Raw genomic sequence first — 21,869 nt, forward strand, 5'->3', positions numbered from 1 at the left:
ATTATACTCGTCGCAGAGTTATGAGAGGAGGCGGTATGAGGAGAGACTGAAGAGGAACTAAACCTGACGATGCTAGAAATGAGGAGGGAGAGGGGGATGGGGGGGAGCCATGATACAGACGTATAAAATCCTTAGAGGATTGACAAGCAGGACAAAGAGTAAATGTTTACAATGGATACTACCAGAATAAGAGGACACGGATGGAAGCTTGAGATACGGATGGAAGCTTGAGATACGGATGGAAGCTTGAGATACGGATGGAAGCTTGAGATACGGATGGAAGCTTGAGATACGGAAGGAAGCTTGAGATGTATCAGATGTATCATGAGAAACGTTAGAAAGTTAGTTTAGTTCATTTATTATGCACCCTATACCCATCTTGTGGGCGGTAGTGGAAAGGGTTACAGAGGCACATAATGGGCTCAGGGATTGCAGAGGCAAACACAGTTCGCAAACTTGCAAAGGCAAACACCGTAACAAGCAACGGCTAGAAAAGCGGGATCCAAGAGCTTGAGCTCGATCTTGCAGACACAAATAGGCGCGTACATAGTTCCCGACCCTTCTTCAGTTCTCTCCATCTCTGCAGGGGGGCGCCTGGCCCCCCTGCTTCTGAGCACCTCCACCCTCCCCCCCCTCAACCCCCCTCCCCACCACTCAGGAACCCCCTCCCCCCCCCTCAACCCCCCTCCCCACCACTCAGGAACCCTCTCCCCCCCCCCCTCACCTCTCGCTGCCAATTCACCAGTCTTGCTCGAGTGGGTTTAAAGTCATAACCTGATTGAGTTCCAGCGAGGTTTACTTTTTAGCTTTCATTCCCATGACCTTTGTCACCAGTGTTGACTCACCTGTTGATCTCTTGGGGCCCCCCACCCACATAACTTGGGGGGGGGGCCCACGCACACATCTTGGGGGGGCCCCAACCACACATCTTGGGGGGGCCCCACCCACATATCTTGGGGGGCCCCACCCACATATCTTGGGGGGCCCCACCCACATATCTTGGGGGGGGCATCACCCACATATCTTGGGGGGCCGCACCCACATATCTTGGGGGGCCCCACCCACATATCTTGGGGGGCCCCACCCACATATCTTGGGTGGGGCCCCCACCCACATATCTTGGGGGGGGCCCCACCCACATATCTGGGGCCCTCGCCCTCATATCCTCCATGTGCCTACTCTGGACAGCCGTTATGTTTGTGTCGTAGTGCTGTTGTGAACGGGTACCGCAGAGTGTGAGTGTGAGTGTGTGTGTGTGTGTGTGTGTGTGTGTGTGTGTGTGTGTGTGTGTGTGTGTGTGTGTGTGTGTGTGTGTGTGTGTGTACTCATCTATTTGTGCTTGCAGGATCGAGCATTGGCTCTTGGATCCCGCCTTTCCAGCCATCGGTTGTTTACAGCAATGACTCCTGTCCCATTTTCCTATCATACCTAGTTTTAAAAGTATGAATAGTATTTGCTTCCACAACCTGTTCCCCAAGTGCATTCCATTTTCTCACTACTCTCACGCTAAAAGAAAACTTCCTAACATCTCTGTGACTCATCTGAGTTTCCAGTTTCCATCCATGTCCCCTCGTTCTGTTACTATTACGTGTGAACATTTCATCTATTTCCACTTTGTCAATTCCCCCTGAGTATTTTATATGTTCCTATCATATCTCCTCTCTCCCTTCTTTTCTCTAGTGTCGTAAGGTTCAGTTCCATCAGACGCTCTTCATATCCCATCCCTCGTAACTCTGGGCCAAGCCTCGTCGCAAACCTCTGAACCTTCTCTAGTTTCCTTATGTGTTTCTTCAGGTGGGGGCTCCATGATGGCGCGGCATACTCTACGACTGGTCTCACGTAGGCAGTGTAAAGCGCTCTAAAAGCCTCCTCACTTAGGTTTCTGAATGAAATTCTAATTTTCGCCAGTGTAGAGTACGCTGCTGTCGTTATCCTATTTATATGTGCCTCAGGAGTTAGATTAGGTGTCACATCCACTCCCAGGTCTCTTTCTCGAGTCGTTACAGGTAGGCTGTTCCCCTTCATTGTGTACTGTCCCTTTGGTCGTCTATCACCTGATCCCATTTCCTTAACTTTACATTTACTGGTGTTGAACTCCACTAGCCATTTCCCTGACCATCTCTGCAACCTGTTTAAGTCCTCTTGGAGGATCCTACAATCCTCATCTGTCACAACTCTTCTCATTAATTTTGTGTCATCCGCAAATGGAGGGGGAAATGTGCCAATGTCCAGATCCCTGCCTCACCACCCAACAACCATCACCACCACAATAACTATCTGTGTGGTGGTGGTGGTGGTGGGAGCTGCCACCCTGGAATCCTGACCAATCCTGATAAAAAACAAAAAAATGCTACCGTCGCAGACAGGGATCTTGAGAGACCAAATCAGCTTACAGACAATCGGAGACTAAGCAGAATCCCATCAACTTAGTCGACTAAACCTCCCGAACTCCTACACTGTAATACCAATTATGGAAATCAGCCACACTGGCCACACTGATTGGCTACCGAGACACTAAAGGCCTGCGGGCTCCCATTCAATCATCAATCCCATCCATCCTGAACTTTATCAGCGCTCACTCTCTGGAAACGCTTCCCGACGCTCCAATATTATATAAATAGACTCGTGGTTATAATTCAGTCCGGGGGGAACTATTTATGGCCCGGGTTCGAACCCTTGAAGTTGTGCCCCTCATTAGAACCCCCTCCCCACCCCCCTTCACACACCCGTCTGTCACCCCAAGTAACGAGGCACCAGGAGACACTGGTGAGAGCCAGCACCAAGTAACGAGGCACCAGGAGACATGGGTGACGTGTTGCTCCTTCAAGCAATACTTCCCACGACAAAGACAGGATATAAGCTAGTACAAACAAGGGGCTGAAAGTGGACGCGGGCGACCGTCCTGGGAGAAACACCCACCACTCTCAAATCTCCTCCACAGATGGCGCTGCTAAACAGGAAACTCCCACCTGTTTGTTGACAGTTCTGTCCCCACAACCGGATAGAAATTATTCCTTGCTTCTTGATGAATATATTACATCTTAAAGTAAACCTATATAGACGAATGTTCTGCGATTTCTTCATGGGAATTCTTTCATTAACTTCGTAAGTTTAGGTCTTGCTTCGAGGGGCGAGTTTATTGGGCAGCGCCACTCGTCCTGTGAGTGGACACACCGCCATAGTGACAGTATTGGGCAGCGCCACTCATCCTGTGAGTGGACACACCGCCATAGTGACAGTATTGGGCAGCGCCACTCATCCTGTGAGTGGACACACCGCCATAGTGACAGTATTGGGCAGCGCCACTCATCTTGTGAGTGGACACACCGCCATAGTGACAGTATTGGGCAGCGCCACTCATCTTGTGAGTGGACACACCGCCATAGTGACAGTATTGGGCAGCGTCACTCATCCTGTGAGTGGACACACCGCCATAGTGACAGTATTGGGCAGCGTCACTCATCCTGTGAGTGGACACACCGCCATAGTGACAGTATTGGGCAGCGTCACTCATCCTGTGAGTGGACACACCGCCATAGTGACAGTATTGGGCAGCGCCACTCATCTTGTGAGTGGACACACCGCCATAGTGACAGTATTGGGCAGCGCCACTCATCCTGTGAGTGGACACACCGCCATAGTGACAGTATTGGGCAGCGTCACTCATCCTGTGAGTGAACACACTGCCATAGTGACAGTATTGGGCAGCGTCACTCATCCTGTGAGTGGACACACCGACATAGTGACAGTATTGGGCAGCGCCACTCATCCTGTCAGTGGACACACCGCCATAGCAGCATGTACAACACTCCGCAATAGGAAGAAAACCCGCTGGGTTGTTCATCCTGTCACTTGTACCCAGACACAGCTGAAACTTGCTTAATTGTCTCAGGTGAACAACTACTCAAAACAAGAAGATTAACATTGTCAATCATTAAACCCTTACGTTATCTTGCGGGTGCAAAATGGGGGGAGGGGAATCTTGATAACATCATTGATATTTAACAGATAGTGTTTTCCTAACTCAAACAATATGGGTTTATTATTCCACACATTTCTACCGACTTACAGTGTACTCACCTATTTGTGCTTGCGGGGGGGGGGGGGTGGAGCTTTGGCTCTTTGGTCCCGCCTCTCAACTGTCAATCAACTGGTGTACAGATTCCTGAGCCTACTGGGCTCTGTCATATCTACATTTGAAACTGTGTATGGAGTCAGCCTCCACCATATCACTGCCTAATGCGTTCCATCCGTTAATGTGTGTGTGTGTGTGTGTGTGTGTGTGTGTGTGTGTGTGTGTGTGTGTGTGTGTGTGTGTGTGTGTGTGTGTGTGTGTACACGTAGATACGCACATGGGTGAATAGGATGGGAAAAGTTCTCGTGTGACCGACAAGTGTTTTTAGTCACCAGTGACGTCATGTGCTTGCATCCTATTCATCCCGTTTTCTATACGAGTGGCCCGGGGGAGGCACCAACACGAACGAAAACGATGAAGAGAGCAGATCAAGGGGAAACTCTTGTATAATAAACTCTAAAATCTAACTTCTCCCATAATTACCTCCACTTTAACTTTTGTCTCAACCTAGGACATAGAGTTTGCCTCCCACTAATGGAGATATATATTTGCGACTCTTGTCAAGTCTCAAACTTATTCCTGTTCATTTTATAATTACGGAAGCCCGCTAAAATGCTATGCTGGGCTCAGCATAGCATTTCAACTCAGCAGGAATATATTAACTGGTATTATTAACAGATATGTCCAAGCCTACTTAAATTTTCAGTAATAGTGTAACTAATAGCAATTGAATGATTAAAATGCGTCCCTTGTCCAAGAACTAGAATCTGAAAGTCATGCATAAATCTCGAGCTTTACTTATGTTATACCTCAAATCGAACATTTTCTATGTTGAGCAGTAGAGACAGTTTTCTATGTTAAGCTACTACACGAGTAACTTAACTATTTGAACTCTTTACATCACGCAACCAACAGCGGGGAAAAATAGCCTACCATAGAACATTATACATCATTCTGAACCAAAAAGAATTATTAAATGATGTAAAATAAAAACGAAACTATAACCAATAATAGCATCAGTAATCACATTTCTTTGCCAATGTTATTTAGGATTTGAATTGGAGCGAGTATATATACCTCTGTAAATATATTATATATATAAATCATATAAACATATATAATTTTTTTTCAACTATATGTATTACTGAGATATTGCAACAGATTGATACGTTACATATCCCAGTGTCTGCAATACTATTATTAATTACAATTATTTTTAATTTAGCGCTAAGACTTACCTGTAACAAAAAGTGCAACATATGATATGCGAATTAAACAACAAGGCATACAAGTGTAGAGCGACGGTGAGAGAGCATGTTATGAGAGAAAGTGTGTGAGGAGAGAGAGACAGAGAGAGACAGAGGGAGAGAGAGACAGAGGGAGAGAGAGACAGAGGGAGAGAGAGACAGAGGGAGAGAGAGACAGAGGGAGAGAGAGACAGAGGGAGAGAGAGAGAGAGAGAGAGAGAGAGAGAGACAGAGAGAGACAGAAACAGAGACAGACAGAAAATAAGAGCGTGCGTTGAAAGTGAGAGAATGAGAGCACGAGTTACAAGAGGACTTGACAGTGACATCGTGTACAAAATGAGTGCCCGTGTTGAGAGAGGACGGAGCAGTGAGGTACTCACCAGCTGTAGGAGCCGCAGGAGGGTAGGAGTGACGGGCAGGTGTCGGGCAGCGCGGAGGCTGCGGACGCGGCGTAGCGGGGCACAGCCGCCTGCCGCAGCTTCACGCTGGCACCGCAGGCACTTCTCATCCTCTTCATCTTGCCCTTCTTTCTTCTGGAATATTCCCTGCGTCGCAGGCGGGGTGCGGACTTTGGGCCGTGCCCCGCCGCGCTCGTAGAGACTCGAGGCGGAGCTGAGGTCAGCAGAGGAGGCGAGGGAAGGCGCGCTATACACACTGATGCCCTCGTCCACGCTACTGCCACTCCACGCCCCGCCACGCACGCTGCCGTACACCGAGGACGACACGCTGCCACCCTCGCTGTACACGCATACGCCTTCGTCAGTAGTGGTGGTGGAGGTGAGGCGCGACAACCCCGACATGGTGGAGGAAGTAGAGTTCCTCTTGCCTCGCCAGGCTGGGGTGGCGCGACTACCCTCGCCCGCCTCGCCGCTCTCCACACTTTTCCCGTCGTCGTTCTCGCTCGGGTCGGTTTTCGAATGGACGAATTTCGAATGGGCGAAAGCCATTTTCCGCCTCTCTGATGACCTCGTCCCCGGACAACGTCTGCAGATTGCTCCCGGTGGCAACGTCAGCGTTCTCCTGAAGGGACTGCTCACGACACCACCGTTCTTGCCCTGTGTACTGTGCGCCACAGTGTTCATACTGTGCGCCACAGTGTTCATACTGTGCGCCACAGTGTTTATACTGTGCGCCACAGTGTTTATACTGTGCGCCACAGTGTTTATACTGTGCGCCACAGTGTCTGAACTGTGGTGCGCCACAGTATGACGGTCAAGGGCACCGACAACACTGCCCTCACTATCATTTTTATCTCTGGGGGCGCCGGTACTTTCCTGCCGCTTCAGGTCTTTGGGGAGACTGCTGCTCTTCCTGATGGAGTCCCTGCCAGGGGCACCGCGGCGCTTGAAGGAACCCTCGCGCTTGAGGGACGCCACGGCACTGCTCAGACACGCCGGGGGCTTCCGCAGAGCCCCAAGTGGCAAGGTCTGAGAGCGGCGAAGTGTGCCCATCTCTCCTGCCTCGTCAGCGAGCACCACGTCCTTACCCGCCGGAGCCAGGGTCACGGAGGGGCACAGGGGCTCGCTGTAAGGGTCGAGGGCAGCCCCTCGCGGCGGCTTGGCGGCGGAAGGCAGCGTAGCGGAGGGCAGCAGGTGGCGGCGATAAGCTTGAGGAGAAGACTTGGAGGGCCTGGTCAAGTAGGACCCTGCGGCAGGCATCGTGGCGGAGCGTCTGATGCTGCCCCATCCCAGGTCATCCTTGGCCACCTGGCCGCCCTTGCCCAGGCTGGCCCTTCCCCATGATGACCCCCAGCCGGTGCGGCGCTGGGGCTTGGGCACCCCACACAGTAGCTCCATCACTCACACCTCACTAACCACATATCTCACATCTACCCACATCACTTATTTCCAGTGTCATGTTTTTATCATTTCTAATAACCTGTAAATCAAGCAATAAACATTAACACAAAAAACAAATCCGTCGTCCACAAGAACGAATTATGAACAGTTTGGAGACAGCGTTCATATTAAACTCAAAAGTTGAATTCAAAAGTATTGGGTCCACTTGGCGCAGATGTGCACCACTGTACGTCAGTAAACAATACTCAGAGGTTGTACGAGTGTGTGTGTATGTGCTCTGTCCTGTGAGGTGTGTAGAGCAACGGCCTAGTGGCTTGGGGGTTAGCCTGCCCAGATGTCACCACACTCACACGCACACACTCAAGCTGCTTCTCACACACACACACACACACCTACGGCCTCTCACGCACGCACGTCATCTCTCACGCACAAACGTGTTAGTCAGCCGGACTCCATACCAGGATTCAAAATGACACAGAAACCGAAGAGTTGAGCAGCAAGTACATAAGTAGATTACATGTTAGGAGGCGCGAACCATGAGCTGAAGCTCAACATCCACCTCCCTACCCCCCTTCCCCGGCAAGTACAAGCAGGTGTACCAACCTTGGCATTTACACAAGTAAATGAGTCGCAGAAAAGATGCCATTTTGAAGGGGAAAATGATAAGGTTCTGGAATCATTGCATCAAGCGATCCACAGTCAGTCAGACGGAAACCAACAGCTAAAGATCCCTTAAGCCAGTATGACTATATAACACTTGAAAGGTATACGAGGACAAGGAGCTGGGATACGAGGACAAGGAGCTGGGATATGAGGACAAGGAGCTGAGATATGAGGAACAGGAGCTGGGATATGAGGACAAGGAGCTGGAATATGAGGACAAGGAGCTGGGATACGAGGACAAGGAGCTGGGATATGAGGACAAGGAGCTGGGATATGAGGAACAGGAGCTGGGATATGAGGACAAGGAGCTGGGATATGAGGACAAGGAGCTGGGATACGAGGACAAGGAGCTGGGATATGAGGACAAGGAGCTGGGATATGAGGAACAGGAGCTGGGATACGAGGACAAGGAGCTGGGATATGAGGACAAGGAGCTGGGATACGAGGACAAGGAGCTGGGATATGAGGACAAGGAGCTGGGATATGAGGACAAGGAGCTGGGATATGAGGAACAGGAGCTGGGATATGAGGACAAGGAGCTGGGATATGAGGACAAGGAGCTGGGATATGAGGACAAGGAGCTGGGATATGAGGACAAGGAGCTGGGATATGAGGAACAGGAGCTGGGATATGAGGACAAGGAGCTGGAATATGAGGACAAGGAGCTGGGATATGAGGACAAGGAGCTAGGATATGAGGACAAGGAGCTGGGATACGAGGAACAGGAGCTAGAATATGAGGACAAGGAGCTGGGATATGAGGACAAGGAGCTGGGATACGAGGACAATGAGCTGGGATATGAGGACAAGGAGCTAGGATATGAGGACAAGAAGCTGGGATATGAGGACAAGGAACTGCGATATGAGGACAAGGAACTGCGATATGAGGACAAGGAACTGGGATATGAGGACAAGGAACTGGGATACGAGGACAATGAGCTGGGATATGAGGACAAGGAGCTAGGATATGAGGACAAGAAGCTGGGATATGAGGACAAGGAACTGCGATATGAGGACAAGAAGCTGGGATATGAGGACAAGGAACTGCGATATGAGGACAAGGAACTGGGATATGAGGACAAGGAACTGGGATACGAGGACAAGGAACTGGGATACGAGGACAAGGAACTGGGATATGAGGACAAGGAGCTGGGATATGAGGACAAGGAACTGGGATATGAGGAACAGGAGCTCGGATATGAGGACAAGGAGCTGGGATATGAGGACAAGGAACTGGGATATGAGGAACAGGAGCTGGGATATGAGGAACAGGAGCTGGGATATGAGGAACAGGAGCTGGGATATGAGGAACAGGAGCTGGGATAGGGCAGAGGGAAGGAATGTTGCCCAACCAAAATTGCCCCACTGGGGATCGAACGCCGACCTGCATAGCAGCACTCCCACATACACTTTATATAATATATATTCATGCAACTATAACTAGGTTTGCTTATTTCTCATTCATACTACCTTTTCCTTGTATAAATCATTTATGTATTTACACTATAAGTAAAAAATATCAGCTATATATGGGCAAACAATTTTATGAATATAGTTTTCCAATTTGTCTGAATGTAAACACGTGTATATGTATAAAGATTCTCAAGATCCATTTCTTGTACATGTATATTTTGTACATGTATAAAATATACATGTTTCAGTATCTTATTCAGCGACGCAAAAATGGTCGAATGCCAACCAGGCGACTGTACACTGTTCACTGGGGAAGTTTATGGGTGAACACGACACCCACACCACACCAATTGCTCACCACTGAACCCTGACTGGCCAACTCGAGTGCACGCGCACGCACGCAACCAACGCACACACACACACGCATACACAGTCTAGTCATACACATCTAGAAGCAGCTAGATGTACTAGCCGGCTGATAGAGAGAAATAGAGCAGTAGTAGTAGCAGGCATTGAAGAACAAACAGGGACCAGACCAAAGGAGCGGAGAGACAAGGACAAAAACATGATTAAAGAGATCCTTAAAGAGGTAAGGATGGAGGGAGCTGAGCGAAATGTTGAAAAGGTTTTCAGGCTTGGAAAGTACAACAAGGACAGAGACCGAATGATAAAGGTGGTTTTCATGAGCGAAATCGCGAAAGAGGAACTGCTAGCAAGGAAGTGTTGTCTAAAAGGTGTAGAGAAGTTCAAGAAAATATTCCTGCAGAGGGATATGACAAGGGAAGAGAGAATACGGACAGCAGACGCGAGGAAGGAGCGCAGGGAGAGAGAAGGAAATCAGAGTACCACAACCCAGAACCCTACAATCCCAGAGGGAAGTGGAGAACCCTCCTCAAACAGTGCAACAGCCACAGGGATTGGGGCACCACCCCCAAATTCTACCCAACAGACACCCAACCTGCCCCATCCCCTGTCAGCCCCCCACTAAGTACCCACCTAGGGCACCCTCCCCCCACCCACCCCCCTCCCCCCACTCACCCCCCTTCTCCCCCTCACCCCTCTCCCCAGGACCTCCCTTCTCCCCCATCCCCCATGCCCTCCCTTCTCCCACATGCCTTCCCGTCTCTCCCACCCCCATGCCCTCCCTTCTCCCCCTCCCCCCTAAGCCCCCCACTCTCCCCCACCCCACCTAAGTCTTCCCCTCTCCCCCACTCCCCTAAACCCTCCCCTCTTCCTCACCCACCTCAGCCCTCCCTTTTCCCCCACGCCCCCCAAGCCCTCCACCCTTTTCTCTCCCCCCAAGCCCCCCCATCTCCCCTATCCCCCACAGCCTCTCCTCCCCCCATGCTTCCCCAACCCTCCCTCTCTTACCCACCCCCTGTACCCTCCCCCTCTTATCCACCCCCTGTACCCTCCCCCTCTTATCCACCCCCTGTACCCTCCCCCTCTTATCCACCCCCTGTACCCTCCCCCTCTCCCCCACCACCCCAAGCCCTCCCTCCTCCACCAATCCCCCCGTGCCAGGTCCCCCCAGCTCCCACTCACCCCAGATCCCAAAGGTCCCCCCCAGAAAAGAAGCAGAAGAGAGTCAGTTTCAGGGTGATGTACTCAAACATAGATGGGATCACAAGCAAGACAAGTGAACTAAGGGAAAGAGCACAAGAAGTTAACCCAGATGTAATCGGACTCACTGAAACAAAACTCTCTGGAATCATAACGAATGCCGTGTTTCCCCAGGAGTATACAGTAATAAGGAAAGAGAGGGAAGGTAGAGGAGGAGGCGGAGTGGCCCTACTCATGAGAAGGGAATGGAGTTTTAAGGAGATGGCCATCCCGGGCTGTGAGGAGTTCAGAGACTACATAGCAGGCACCATAACAATGGGAGGACCAAGAATAGTAGTAGCAGTAATATACAACCCTCCACCAAATGACAGGAGACCCAGTCAAGAGTATGAAAACAACAACAAGGCAGTTAACACTATAATTGAGAGGGCAGCCTCTGCTGCCTGTAGAAATAGATCCCACCTGCTCATCATGGGCGACTTCAATCACGGAAAGATTGACTGGGAGAACAAGGAACCGCATGGAGGCGAGGATACGTGGAGAGCCAAACTATTGGAGGTGGTGACAAGCAACTTTTTAACGCAGCATGTCGGAGAACCCACAAGGATGAGAGGCAATGACGAACCAGCGAGACTCGACCTAGTCTTCACTCTGAACGACTCCGACATAAGAGAAATCGGTTTTGAGGACCCAGTAGGAATGAGCGACCACAGTGTACTGGTGTTTGAGTACTTGATTGAAGAAGGGTTATTGAACTCGAGGAGGGATACCGAAACCAAAAGGTTAGCATACCGAAAGGGAAACTATGAGGGGATAAGAAAATTCCTAACAGATATAGCATGGGAAACAGAGCTCAGGGGAAAGACGGCCCAAGATATGATGGATTACATCACGCAGAAGTGCAAGGACGCAGCAAACAAGTTTGTCCCAGTCCAAAAGGAAAACAGAGAAATGAAGATGAGAAACCCATGGTTTAATCAAAGATGTAGGCTAGCTAAGCAGCAAAGTAAAAGGGCATGGAGAAACTATAGGAATAACAGGACACTGGAGAGCAGAGAAAGATACCAGAATGCCAGGAATGAATATGTCAGGATGAGAAGAGAGGCAGAAAGACAATACGAAAATGACATCGCAAGCAAGGCAAAGACTCAGCCTAAATTGTTGCATAGCCACATTAGGAGAAAAACAACAGTAAAGGAACAGGTTATGAGATTAAGGATAGGGGCGGAAGGATTCACTACAAATGACAAGGAAGTGTGTGAGGAATTGAATAAGAAATTCCAGGAGGTCTTCACCTTAGAACAAGGAGAAATTCCAGAGGTAAGTGAGGGAATAGCTAACCAGGAACCACTGGAAGAGTTTGAGATTACCAGTGGGGAAGTAAGGAAGTGTTTACTAGAGTTGGACGTGACGAAGGCTATAGGCCCAGATGGAATCTCCCCTTGGGTTCTAAAGGAAGGAGCAAGAGAACTGAGCCTACCACTCTCCATAGTGTATAACAAATCACTGGCAACAGGGGAACTGCCAGATATTTGGAAAGCAGCTAACGTAGTCCCGATATACAAGAAAGGGGATAGACAGGAGGCACTGAACTACAGGCCAGTGTCCCTAACCTGCATACCATGCAAGCTGATGGAGAAGATTGTGCGAAAAAAACTAGTGGAGCATCTGGAGCGAAGGAACTTTGTAACACAGCATCAACATGGGTTCAGGGATGGCAGGTCCTGCCTCACAGGGTTACTTGAATTCTACGACCAGGCAACAAAAATAAGGCAAGAAAGAGAAGGGTGGGCAGACTGCATATTTTTGGATTGTCAGAAAGCCTTTGATACAGTGCCACACAAGAGGCTAGTGCGAAAGTTGGAGATGCAGGCTGGAGTGAGAGGGAAGGTACTCCGGTGGATAGAGGAATACCTAAGCAACAGGAGACAACGAGTCTGTGTGAGGGGTGAAGTCTCAGATTGGCGAGACGTCACAAGTGGAGTCCCGCAGGGGTCAGTCCTCGGACCTATACTGTTTCTGGTATATGTAAATGATCTCCCAGAGGGTATAGATTCGTTCCTCTCAATGTTTGCCGACGATGCAAAAATTATGAGGAGGATTGAAACAGAGGATGATAGTAGGAGGCTACAAGATGACCTGGATAGACTGAGTGAATGGTCCAACAAATGGCTGTTGAAGTTCAACCCGAGTAAATGCAAAGTAATGAAACTAGGCAGTGGAAACAGGAGGCCAGGCACAGGATACAGAATAGGAGATGAAGTACTTAATGAAACAGACAGAGAGAAAGATCTAGGAGTTGATATCACACCAAACCTGTCTCCTGAAGCCCACATAAAGAGAATAACGTCTGCGGCATATGCGAGGCTGGCTAACATCAGAACGGCGTTCAGGAACCTGTGTAAGGAATCATTCAGAATCTTGTACACCACATATGTAAGACCAATCCTGGAGTATGCGGCCCCAGCATGGAGCCCGTACCTTGTCAAGCACAAGACGAAGCTGGAAAAAGTCCAAAGGTATGCTACTAGACTAGTCCCAGAACTAAGAGGCATGAGTTATGAGGAAAGGCTGCGGGAAATGCACCTCACGACACTGGAAGACAGAAGAGTAAGGGGAGACATGATCACAACCTACAAAATCCTCAGGGGAATCGACCGGGTAAACAAGGACGAACTTTTCAACACTGGTGGGACGCGAACAAGGGGACACAGGTGGAAGCTGAGTACCCAAATGAGCCACAGAGACGTTAGAAAGAACTTTTTCAGTGTCAGAGTAGTTAGCAAATGGAATGCATTAGGAAGTGATGTGGTGGAGGCTGACTCCATTCACAGTTTCAAATGTAGATATGATAGAGCCCAATAGGCTCAGGAATCTGTACATCAGTTGATTGACGGTTGAGAGGCGGGACCAAAGAGCCAGAGCTCAACCCCCGCAAGCACAATTAGGTGAGTACAAAAAAAAAAAAGTACAGTTGACAGTTGAAAGCCGGGACCACAAAGCCGAGACTCACCCCCCCCCTTCCCCCTCAAGCACAATTGAGTGACACACACACATATATATATATGCATATGCGTGCGATATGCACGCATATGCGTGCAGAATCTAATATAATAATTACTACCATTACACTGAATGCTAGTAATTATAAATATAATTAGGTAGTAATTATAATTATTAAAATTATAATTATTATTTTGTAAATATTACAGAATAATAATTACTGAAACCAAAGAAAATTCGGTATAGATTCCCTCTCACTTGGACCGTCACAGGAACGCCGCCGTCAGATATTAAAGTGGTTATATATCATCTCAAACCTCATACTTATACTATATTATTTTCTTTGTTTAAAGTTTCATAATACTTCAATTGTATATCCCTCTATTATTCTTTCTTTCCACCCATATGAACATTAGGTATTGAGAGAGAGAGAGAGAGAGAGAGAGAGAGAGAGAGAGAGAGAGAGAGAGAGAGAGAGAGAGAGAGAGAGACAGAGAGAGAAAAAAGAGAAAGAGAAAAAGCGAGAGAGAAAAAGAGAGAAAAAGAGAAAAAGAGAGAAAAAGACAGAAAAAAAGAGAGAGAAAAAGAGAGAGAAAAAGAGAGAGAAAAAGAGAGGGAAAAAGAGAGGGAAAAAGAGAGAGAAAAAGAGAGAAAGAGAGAGGAGAGAGAGAAAGAGAGTATGACAGAATTACAATTCCTTACTGACACAGGTAGAGAGAGAGAGAGAGCGACAAGTCCTTAATACAACACTTAACTCACTGATGTTAAAAGGGTCATATGTCTTCCTTTGTTTGGTCTCCATTTACGAGAGGACCCAGACCTAAGACCACACTCCTCCACCTGGTCACCACCACACAGGCCAACCTTCGGTCCGCCTGTATACCTTACCTCTATATCTTACATAAAAAAAAATTGTGGTTATGGAAGTGTTGTGGTGGTGGAGGAGTTGTGGTTGAAGGGCTGTGGTGGTGAGAGTAAGAACCCACAGGTTTACAAGTGGTTGCCCACAGACGCACCACTACACCCCCACAGACGCACCACTACACCCCCACAGACGCACCACTACACCCCCACAGACGCACCACTACACCCCCACAGACGCACCACTACACCCCCACAGACGCACCACTACACCCCCACAGACGCACCACTACACCCCACACAGACGCACCACTACACCCCACACAGACGCACCACTACACCCCCACAGACGCACCACTACACCCCCACAGACGCACCACTACACCCCCACAGACGCACCACTACACCCCCACAGACGCACCACTACACCCCCACAGACGCACCACTACACCCCCACAGACGCACCACTACACCCCCACAGACGCACCACTACACCCCCACAGACGCACCACTACACCCCACACAGACGCACCACTACACCCCACACAGACGCACCACTACACCCCCACAGACGCACCACTACACCCCCACAGACGCACCACTACACCCCCACAGACGCACCACTACACCCCACACAGACGCACCACTACACCCCCACAGACGCACCACTACACCCCACACAGACGCACCACTACACCCCCACAGACGCACCACTACACCCCCACAGACGCACCATCACAACAAAAGAAGGCGCGTCTTCAATTTCCCACAGAAAATAGCAGATATTTTATCACCCATAGGGTTGTAAACCCGTGGAACCGCCTACCCGCCGAAGTCGTAAACGCCAAAACTCTGCCGGGTTTTAAAAATACAGCTGGAAAAAATCGTCAGGGCAAATGAGAGGGACCCTTGACAAGCCGCCGTCTTCCTTCCCAACTAGTATATTAGTGGCCCTGAGGTAAATTCAGGTAAAAGCCGCCGCAACAATACCAAACCACGAGCCTGTCATTACCACCACCACCGTCAGTGCATAACTTCCCTGCCCCCCACACCGCCAGCCACCAACAAACGTCCCCCCCCCCTCCAACAACGCAGCCACAACAACGCAGCCACAACAACGCCCCCCCACACAACAACCGCCCCCCACAACAACGCCTCCCCCTCCCCCCCCCCCCCGTCACAACAACGCCACCTCAACATTTACACCAAGACAGGAATGTTGGGCGCGATGTCGATCTCATCCCCGCCCTGCAGGCCGCCAGAGCCCGCCACCAGAGCCCGCCACCAGCCCCGGCCTCCACCCCCCCCCCCCCGACGACAACCTGTACACCACCGAGACGTGCGACTAACGTGGTTCCATTCAGGAAAATAGGTAAGTGGTAGTTCGCCCGGCCAGTATTGGGGGTTATTTGTAGCGTAGTAGTGGCAGGATGTCCACGGGGTGGAGTAAACGGGGTACGGGGTTAATGGGTATGACCGCCACACATGGTAATGCCCCAGACCTCCCATACCCCCAACATTCCTCCCCCCCCCCTCTCCCTCCAACACTGGAGAGATTATCCCGTAGTCAATCCCGCCTTTATTCTCTCTAGTTCTCCAGCTGTTCACTAGAGGGCTGTGTCCTCTCTACATCACCACACGGAATTAAGCGAAACAGTGGCATTAGTGTGGTGGGTAATATTAGATAATGTTTATTCAGGTAAAAGTACCTGAATTTCAGATACCTGAATTCAAAATGAGTTACGAACATAATGTTGGATGTCTAGATCGAGCTAGAACATGCTATGTTTAACGCCACTAATATAGTCCTCTTCCATGGGGGAGGAGATATTCCTGGGTGTACACCGTTACCACTAACGCATCAACACCCAGGCAACAGGGAGTACACGTACACGTACACACACACGTACACACACACACACACACACACACACACAGGTAGTGCATGGTGCCAAATATGGAGGGTCAACACAGTACACACAGCTTGCAGAGTACAGCGCCAAAGGCACCGTCGAAAGACACCAGCAGAGGTTCGTGTCTCTTAACCATCTTCCAACAAATATATTGCAAGAACAAAAGGATAAATTTTCAAAGTGGTAAGTGTCCAAGTTCCTGCAGGAAGTGCCGGACCAACCAGGTTGTAGTGATGAGGTATGGGGTGTATAATAAAGAAATTGACGAATGCGGGCCGCTCTTAGCAGCAACCTTCCCCGATCAATTTATCACCAGACAAGCCTGACCCCCGGCCTGGCTTGGGGAGTAGGAAAAAAAACACTCTCGAACCTGACTACAGGTAAACAACAGGTATGTGGTTGGCTGTGGTAGTGGAGAGTGTGCGTGGTGGGGGCCCACAACGCCATTAAGTCTACAGTTCCCGGCACGGTGGCCGCATTACCACCAATAAATTGTCTCCGCCGATCTGCCAACATTCTAAAACCAACATTTTGTTGTTGTAAATCTGAGGCGTTGAACTTCCCCCCAACAGACGGAGGAGGTCCACTGTGACGAGGCGTCGTAACAGCGCCAGTATTTCTTGACATTTCTTCGACTTTCTTGCGTTTCCATCTTCCTCCTTTGTCCTCTTGTCTTCCTCTCTCTCACCTTGGAGAGATGTTCCTTGTCCACCTTGTCCAATACCCCTCCTCCCAATATCTTGTATGTTGTAATCATATCTCCACTGCTTCCTCTCTCTCTCTCTCTCTCGTCTAGGATTATAAGATTTAGTTCCCGTGACCTTTCCTCAAGCTCTTTCTTGCAGTGACAAGCTCCGTGCTGCAGTGGCCAGCAGACAGTGCAATATTTCACGGGTAAAAACAGCACCTTGGGGCAATTTTCAGCTGAATTTATTAGATATGAAAACAATGACATCTGCCGTGTCCCCCTCCCCCCCCCCTCACACTTCCAGAGTCTCCCCCTCACACCTCACACTCCCAGTGCCCGCCCCCCCCCCACCGTCTCATTCACCCCAACACAAGAATTTGTCGTGACAAACTGAAATTTTATTCTGACCTTAGCAACGGAAATGTGTTTACCAGACACCACACCCCAGCCACACCACTCAGGGGGCCCCCAGCCACACCACTCAGGGGGCCCCCAGCCACACCACCCCAGGGGGGCCCCCCAGCCACACCACCCCAGGGGGGGCCCCCCAGCCACACCACCCAGAGGGGGAGGTCCCCCAGCCACACCTGTATTTACCTATGAACGATTTTGATAGTTCTTATGTAGTAACTTCACATGTCGCAGCTTGTCCTATGGCTAGTGACAGCCCTTGTGACTGATCCATGAAGCTGTTGGTCCTTGTTGCTCGCAGGGATAATCTGATAACTTCAGCAGAAATTTTGAAGTTCCGTTTTAGACGTATCGAAATATCTGATATTATTTGATATTTGATATCTGATATGAGTTTAGTGTATGTGAACGGTCTCTGAGGTCACAAGGATCCTGCCTTAAGCTGGACCAAGCATCTACCCTGTGATGAGTGACTCGTCTCGCGCGTCTGTTTTCCTGTTGATTACCTGATGATTTAGTGGGGTTTTTTCCTATTCTCACAGACTGGCCGGCGACCAGCCCCTCCCTGGTGCTTGCCTGGTCTGTGGGGCTGTTGGCCTTCCTCGCCCAGTCTCCCTCCACGTCTATTAGAGACTATGATTCTCTCAGACTCTGAACAAGATGATGTCGGGTGAGGTTGTGTGTAGCGGCCGTGGCTGTGTAGCGGCCGTGGCTGTGTAGCGGCCGTGGCTGTGTAGCGGCCGTGGCTGTGTAGCGGCCGTGGCTGGATTTGGATCGACTTGAATGATATGTATCTCGAGGATGAGTGACTTTACTCCCTCCGAGACACTCGGCTCACACCGTGTGAGTGCCTCAAGACACTCGGCTCACGCCGTGTGAGTGCCTCAAGACACTCGGCTCACACCGTGTGAGTGCCTCAAGACACTCGCCTCACACCGTGTGAGTGCCTCAAGACACTCGCCTCACGCCTCAAGACACTCGCCTCACACCGTGTGAGTGCCTCAAGACACTCGCCTCACACCGTGTGAGTGCCTCAAGACACTCGGCTCACACCGTGTGAGTGCCTCAAGCTTTCATTGCGGTTTTATGACGTTGTGTGTTGCTTTAATACACACTTTACTTCCGTGCTGCGAGCTTCAATGCGCCATAACAGACAGGTAAAGGGTGTGGAGGGAAGAGGAGATGGAGCAAGTAGACTGTAGTGTCTGTACGTGTGTGGCATAGCCGTAGTGTGAGTGACGACGGAGGAATGCGGTGAGTCGACCTTGACTTTGGCTAGGGGGCTTTACGATCGAGGAGCGTGCGTGCGCGTGTACTCACCTAGATGTGCTTGCAGGATCGAGCTAGGCTCTGCTCCCCCGCCTTCCCAATATTCTTAGATTAATACAGTGATTCGTTTCTCACGCTTGTATCATGTTTGCATTTAAAAACTTTGAATGGAGTTAGATTCATCGAAGTCTGAATCTAACCTGCGCGCTGACTGACAGCTTTAATACTGAAAAGGTTCTTCCTGGCATTTCAGACTCATTTGTGTCTAGTTTATATCTAAGACTTCTCGTGCTGCTGTTCCTAGGTTCAACAATGCGACTTTGTCAAATTCCCTTAGTATGTTATATGTTGTAATCATGTCCCCTTATCTCTCCTTTCCTCTAGTGTGGGAAGGGCCAGTTCTCTCAGTCTTTCCTCACAGCTTGAGCCCTTCAGCTCAGGAAAGAGTTTATCAGTTTCCAGATAAACTAGAAAAAGTCCATATATTTGGACTTTTTCTAGTTTATCCCAGTCCTTTTTCAGTAAAGGGCTCCATGCAATGTATGCATATTCAAGTGTGGGTCTCACAGTTGCTGTATATAGGTCCCGGTAAACCCCTTATCCAAGTCTCTGAAGGACTCACAGATGTTGACCGGTATGCGGCTGCTGTTATTCTCATAATGTGGGCTTCTGGCATCAGATTTCGGGTTACGTGGGTTTACTCCTGTTTTGAGTAAAGAGAATATGTCTTCCCTTCGTCCTATACTGCTATACTGGTCTTCGCACTCTTCACAATTTTGCGTGCGTGTGTGTGTGGGGGGGGGGGGGGCTGGTCTATGGAGCTGGTCGTGGTCACCAACCTGGTGGTGCTACCAGTCGACACTACCACTGTGATGCACCACCTTCAGCGACCCTCAACACGACAGCTCGACAAGTCCTTTCAAGGTGGACTTAACAATTCCCTCAAAGACATGCGGGTCGCCTAGCGTTGTGTATTCACCAGTTTCAGCGTTACAAGGCCGATTTTGCTGTAAGAGGGGAGTTACCTTGCGATGATTTCGGGGCTCAACATCCCCGCGGCCCGGTCCTCGAGCAGGCCTCCTCGTTGTAGGGGGTGTAGATACCCCCAGACGGTAAGGCAGGTAGTATAAGTAGGGGCACGTAGAACCATGAGTAGAGACAGGTAGATAGTAGTGAGAAGTAGAGTGATAGTACCCGGAGTAGATAGCGGCAGGTAGAGACCCAGAGTAGACAGTATCAAGACCTAACAAAGTAGCGTCTTCCTGCATCCGGTGTGGGAGTGTCGGTGACCTCTGACCTCAGAGGTCACCGGCACTCCTCTTCACACCTACTAATTCTCTCTCTCGTTTCCATGTGCTTAAATTACCATATTATCGTAGCGGAGATTCCCGTCAGGCGATTTGGCAACGGACACAGCAACAGAGACGGAGCTTCCACCCCGTTTAGATTCAAACTAACAACGTACAAAGCAACAGGGACGAGGCTTCCACCCCGTTTAGAGTCAGACTAATAACGTACATAGCAACAGGGACGAGGCTTCCACCCCGAGCCTCCAGAATAAGCTTTAGCGCTTCCAACATTCACTACCCGTTCCTCTTGGCTTCAACTAACGCCCCCCCCCCCCACTGTCTCTAAGAACAAAGAACAAAACATGTGTCAAATTATAATTGAACAAAGGTGTGTATACCAGTTCATAAATCCGGTTCCGCTATACCTCATTATACAGTGGCTTCCGGTTACAGTACACCAAGACCTGAATGGCGTCCCATCCCAAGCGTACAGTCACCTGTCTGTCTGTGCTTGACCGCACCTGACACAGTCAAGCTCTCATCATTATGTATACTACCATGTATACTCATGATCACCATGTATACTCATGATCACCATCATCAACACCATATATAGTACAATGAGGACGTCGAGGAGCACCAACTTGAAACCACACACACACACACACACACACACACACACACACACACACACACACACACACACACACACACACACACACACACACACACACACACACACACAGTTTCAAGTGTAGATATGATAGAGCCCAATAGGCTCAGGAACCTGTACACCTGTTGATTGACGGTTGAGAGACGGGACTAAAGAGCCAGAGCTCAACCCCCGCAAACACAACAAGGTGAGTACACACACACGCACTGTAAACTCGTCTATGATAAAATATAAAACCCAAAATGGCCAGTTCCCACGACTGTGGAGGGTGACTCAAAGGAGCAATAGTCCATCAGGAGCATGACGCAGATATGAGCGCAACACACCGTCCTCATCGCCTACTTGAGGCACTTGGGGCGAGGACGGGCGGGCCAGCGAACTCCCCTGGCAGACACGGCCGGAGTCGTGCGTCGTCGCTTCGGCCAAACACGACCAACACGACCCCGTCAACCAATCAACAGAGCGTCGGAGTCGTGCGTCGTCGCTTCGGCCAAACACGACCACCACGACCCCGTCAACCAATCAACAGAGCGTCGGAGTCGTGCGTCGTCGCTTCGGCCAAACACGACCACCACGACCCCGTCAACCAATCAACAGAGCGTCGGATTTGGCAGCTGGCTGGCATGTAAACAAGGCCATACCGACAAACATTGATGATGTAAACAAGTAAACAAGGACACATGAGTTAGCGTGGGGGTGTTGGCGGCGCCGAGAGAATATTTCGCTCTTCTCCACCTACTGCTTCCAGCGGGGGCCAGGTTCACGAAGGGGTTACGCAAGCATCTACGAACCTGTACATCTCAATCTTTGGCGGCTTTGTTTACAATTATTAAACGGTTAAGGAGCCCCGAAGCACCAGGAGGCTGTTTTATAAGACTAACAACAGTTGATTGGGAAGATGTCATGCTTGTAAACTGTTTAATACGAGATAATGGCGGTGAGGTGGAGCCCACACGACGTGTTGCTGCTCCAGGGTGACGCCAGAGTATACCAGAGTATACCA

At 49.8% G+C, this 21,869-nt stretch overlaps 1 protein-coding gene across 10 annotated transcripts in view; it reads right to left on the minus strand.

The window, feature by feature from the left end:
• LOC123768427 (amyloid beta A4 precursor protein-binding family B member 1-interacting protein) overlaps positions 1 to 21,869 on the minus strand; it is a 548,298-nt gene that overhangs the window by 134,392 nt on the left and 392,037 nt on the right. For 5 of the 10 annotated variants that reach the window (XM_069336328.1, XM_069336329.1, XM_069336327.1 and 2 more), the window contains exon 1: positions 5,703 to 7,200. The exons of the other annotated variants lie outside the window; for them this stretch is intronic. In XM_069336328.1, the coding sequence (XP_069192429.1) occupies positions 5,703 to 7,118 (1,416 nt within the window). In that variant the 5' untranslated portion in view covers positions 7,119 to 7,200. Of the gene's footprint in view, positions 1 to 5,702; positions 7,201 to 21,869 lie in introns of those variants that run through there. 10 annotated transcript variants of the gene reach the window in all.

This window comes from Procambarus clarkii, chromosome 35 (assembly GCF_040958095.1).
Source record: "Procambarus clarkii isolate CNS0578487 chromosome 35, FALCON_Pclarkii_2.0, whole genome shotgun sequence".
NCBI lineage: Eukaryota > Metazoa > Arthropoda > Malacostraca > Decapoda > Cambaridae > Procambarus > Procambarus clarkii.